At 37.1% G+C, this 4,519-nt stretch overlaps 1 protein-coding gene across 1 annotated transcript; it reads left to right on the top strand.

Moving 5' to 3' along the window:
- Positions 1-732: 732 nt before the first annotated feature.
- On the top strand, positions 733-4,226 carry LOC109982254 (pro-cathepsin H). The gene is made up of 12 exons (XM_020631388.3): positions 733-892; positions 1,072-1,103; positions 1,317-1,422; positions 1,518-1,588; positions 1,668-1,772; positions 2,317-2,403; positions 2,512-2,567; positions 2,658-2,739; positions 2,850-2,918; positions 3,002-3,108; positions 3,696-3,821; positions 3,908-4,226. Exons 1-12 carry the CDS (start codon positions 826-828, stop codon positions 3,975-3,977), a joined length of 978 nt encoding a protein of 325 aa, XP_020487044.2. The 5' UTR covers positions 733-825; the 3' UTR covers positions 3,978-4,226.
- The last annotated feature ends 293 nt before the right edge of the window (positions 4,227-4,519 follow it).

Genomic DNA, 4,519 nt, shown 5'->3' with positions numbered 1-4,519 from the left:
GGCCTTTTGTCTCAAGTGTTTTTGTAGTTCACCTTTCGGTTGAACCTGTGCTCCCTCAGAGTGGAATACAAACTAATCTCACACTGTTTGACGTCATCAGAATCTGTTTGTCCTATGAAGCCAGCAGTCGTTGCAGTTTTATGAACGAAAGCTTCATGAAATAAAAACACAACATGTTTTAACAATACTGAAACAATCAGAAAATAGAGGGCCACTCATCCAAATGTTAAATGACAACGTAAACATCATTTAATTCCATCCCTTTATACACATTCAATTCATGCAGGTTAGATAGGCTTCATCATTTTATTCACACATGGCTTGAGGAACCTGCCCTACAGGTAAGAGGACAACACTCATTTTCCCAACCACAAAACTGGATTTTAACCGAGGCTGAGCATTAATGTGGCAAATACACCAAATAATTTATAAATTGTTTTTTTTTTTAAATTGAGGTGTTATCACGAGAAATAAGAATTGCTGTGTTTTGTTACCTGAAAAGGCCTTATACCCATAGACTGTAAATACCGCTATGTTTCTACAGTAGCCCAGTACGGACAAACCGGACACGGGCTGCGTACTGAGCCTTCAGAGATTGTAAAATATGTTGCAATCTGCAATCCAACCGCTACGTGTCGCAACGTCCACTGATTTCACAGATGAGTCCTGTACTGTACATGGGTGTTACGTTTGACAGTGATTGGTTGACTAATAGTTTTTATCAGAAGGGGACTTTGATCCGGCAGCAGATCCCCTCGTGACTCCTGATCTGCTTCACTTCACTTTCACTCGTTGTCTCTGCAGGAGCTTTGATGAGAGATCATCATGAACACTTTAGTCTTTTTATTTACTTTCCTGTCCGCAGCTTCAGCTCTCCACCTGTCTGGACAAGGTAAGCTGCTACCTGCGACCGTCTTTTTAGTGCCTAAACTTAAAAATTGCAATTTTTTGTTATCCGTGTTTACTTGTTGCTTGCTTTCACTTTCATAATCTGTCATCGCTCAACTCTTGAGTTCATATTGTTTAATTCTACGCATTGAAGCTATTTTTAAAATTATTAATTGTTTTCAGACGAGTTTCACTTCAAATCATGGATGGAGCAGGTATGAAACTTTCTTTGACGCACTTAATAAAGTAGGATACAGTAGGCCTACATACAGTACAGCCTTCAGGAATGAGGAAGTTATCTGCAATAAAAAAGAAATCACTGAAAGCCTGTTACTGAAATAATCTGCTGACTTGTAAGCAACATGATTACAACAGTATTATAAGTTTGTATGTTACATATGTTAACTAGCCATCTCCCACATGTGCAGCACAGCAAACAGTACAGCATGGAAGAGTACAACATGAGACTCCAGATATTCACTGAAAACAAGAGGCTGATTGAGAAACACAATGCAGGAAACCATTCCTTCTCAAGTAGGAAAAGCCTTTTTTAATTTCTTTTTTTATTTAGAATAAGCTTCATAGTAAAAAAAAATGTGTTTAACCTAAGCTTTCATGTCTTCCTGCAGTGGGGCTGAACCAGTTTTCAGACATGACATTTACTGAATTTCAAAAGGCTTTTCTCTGGTCTAAGCCACAGGTACAGACATTTTATCAATTCATAGAGCAGTTACAAAAATATAAAAGGGTACTTTTTTTTAATATGCTGCCTTCTACAGAACTGCTCTGCTACCAAGGGGAACTACCGCCAAAGCAACGGACTGTATCCGGACTCCATCGACTGGAGAAAGAAAGGAAACTATGTAACAGCTGTGAAGAATCAGGTAAAAGTTTAACTGCACACAAATCCACAAATACATTTTGCTTTCTGTAATTGTTCCCAGAAGTCATAGTGCATAATTGCTGGTGAATTAAAACAGTGTATATTGATATTTGTTCACTCCCTCGAACTGTAAATCAAATGTTAATCCAGTGGTTTCAAACTTAACATTGAGCATACATAAAAAATAGAATATAAAAAACACTTAATATAATTTTCAGAAGCTTTAAAGAAATATGACATAAATATGACAAAAATAAGAACCATTGTTCTTGTTTCTGACAAAATATTTAACCTTGGCTAGTTATACAATAACATACTGTAGGTTCCCCAATAAAGGATAAAATACACAACATTTAGACTCGACAGAATACATTTATCAGATGTAACTTGTAAGCCATAACAGTGAGCCAGCATGCACTAGTCCAGGAAGAACTAAAGGGAATTCCTACACATTTACTGTGAATTATTTACATCAAACGCTTTATTAAAACCCATTGTTTTTTTAGTGTTTACTTATTCTCTAAATGTCTGTCATTGCACTCAAGGGAGGCTGTGGCAGTTGCTGGACATTTTCAACCACCGGCTGTTTGGAGTCTGTTATTGCGATCAACAAAGGGAAGCTTGTACCGCTGGTAATCTTCTTTCACTTCTCTATCAAAGCTGCTGTTTCTCCATTATGTTCCGTTATCACAGTAAGGAAAAAAGTTTGGCAATCTTTGACTCATTTTCATATTTCTCAGTCAGAACAACAGCTGGTGGACTGCGCCCAGGCATTCAACAATCATGGATGCAACGGGTGAATCAGAAGCATTTGTTTCTCTCTTCTCATCAAATTCCGCGTTTCACTGCAGACGTATTCTAATAACTACCATTTTTTTTTATCTAGTGGCCTTCCCAGTCAAGCATTTGAATACATCATGTACAACAAGGGACTGATGACAGAGGAGGACTACCCATACACCGGTTATGTAACTGAAATGCAATCTTTTACTGAAACAAAACTAAATCATGACCAAAAAACAACTTTAAAGTAACAAATCTGATCGTTTGGAGGTTTTTTTTGTTTTTGTTCAATTAGGATGGTGCATGTGTGTATAAACCAGACCTGGCTGCAGCGATTGTGAAGAATGTGGTGAACATCACTGCAGTGAGTGAACAACTGAGTTTTTTTCTTCAAGGTTGATGACTTTAGTGAAGGCCTGTGTGTGATGAAGCTTTCCATTTTCACAGTATGATGAGATGGGGATGGTGGATGCAGTCGGCACACGAAATCCTGTCAGCTTTGCCTTTGAGGTGACCTCTGACTTCATGCATTACTCACAGGGCGTGTACACCAGGTGAGGAGAAGACATAGTCATGTTTTTTCTTGTATGTTTCTATTAATTTACATGTTTTTCCTGTACTTATACTGTATAATGATTAATATAATATATACAGCCACAACGTGTGGTTACACTGTATGCACTTGCAATGTGCACCATATGAAATGGTTAAAGAACCCATATTGTACACATTTTGTCTGTGAAGCCTACTGTACAGAGTAGCTTTGCATCATTTGCAACGGGAAAAAAAACTCCTTATTTATTTTATACTGGCACACTGTTCAAACACTCATTTCATCCTCTGCCTTAAACTATTCCCATGTGGGCATGTACGATGTAGCTGTTTGTCAGGAGGCTAAAAGAGAAATGGAGAGACAAAGAAAAATAGGCTATATAACAAAAAACTAACATAAATAAAAGTAATTTCTTGTGAACTTTTTTGTATACTATGTTGCCAGTACATTGTGTGTTGAAAGCAATCATCTGAATACTTTTTTAGTGCAGCTGTGAGACTTGGAAAAGGATTAGTTCCTCATTCTTTAGTTAAACAAAAACAGGAGTGACTAACTTCGTATTTCATTTTTGTTTCTTCCTCCTTTCAGCACTGAATGCCACAAAACTGAAGACAAGGTCAACCATGCCGTTTTAGCAGTTGGCTATGGACAGAAAAATGGCTCACCTTACTGGATAGTGAAGAACTCATGGGGAGGCAACTGGGGGATTGACGGGTAATGCTGCTGAATACTCAAATTTGAGAAATATTACAATTGTCAACATGCTCGGTAAAAATAAAAGCGTTGTTCTCTTTTGATAGATATTTCCTCATTGAACGTGGGAATAACATGTGCGGACTCGCTGCCTGCTCATCTTTCCCGGAGGTGTGATCTCTTAAGTGAGAGCAAACTACAAAAAGGGCTGAAAAGGGAGCAGAATCCTGACTTTTTTATTATAAATAATGACTTTTGTTTAACCAGTATCATGCTGTGTTTTGATTTACAGAATATTTTCACAATGGAAGAGACACTATGACATGATGAATCCAGATTAATTAAAATCTCAGAAATTCTAGCCTATAGCAACAATCATTCAATTCAATGCAGTTATACTTTCAAATAAAATTCTGTGCAATCGTTGTCTCTGTGTTTTTCATCAAAATATATTGCTGCTGGCAGAAATATGGCCACATGTAGTATGATGACATGTTACTTTTACACAACTCTAGAAAAAGAGTAAATATTGACATTATTTTATTTCTGTATGTCAGGTATTATTTACCAAATACACAAAAAGCGGTAGGCTAAACATAGTAAAAATGGACATGACAAAAATTCAGCAGAGAAGAACTGCCCAGAATCATGTTATAGACGAAAGGCCTTATAAAGCTACATTGTATAACACCTTTTTTTTTATTGATGTGTGTATGGTG

This window comes from Labrus bergylta, chromosome 7 (genome assembly GCF_963930695.1).
Source record: "Labrus bergylta chromosome 7, fLabBer1.1, whole genome shotgun sequence".
Classification (NCBI taxonomy): Eukaryota; Metazoa; Chordata; class Actinopteri; order Labriformes; family Labridae; genus Labrus; species Labrus bergylta.
This window is presented reverse-complemented; position numbering and strand designations above follow the sequence as displayed.

Excerpts from the sequence above, each read along its gene's own strand:
- LOC109982254 (XM_020631388.3), top strand. The coding sequence starts at position 826 with ATGAACACTTTAGTCTTTTTATTTACTTTCCTGTCCGCAGCTTCAGCT. Across the intron at positions 1,589-1,667 it reads TTCTCTGGTCTAAGCCACAG|AACTGCTCTGCTACCAAGGG; the intron begins GTACAGACATTT and ends TGCCTTCTACAG. Across the intron at positions 2,919-3,001 it reads ATGTGGTGAACATCACTGCA|TATGATGAGATGGGGATGGT; the intron begins GTGAGTGAACAA and ends CCATTTTCACAG.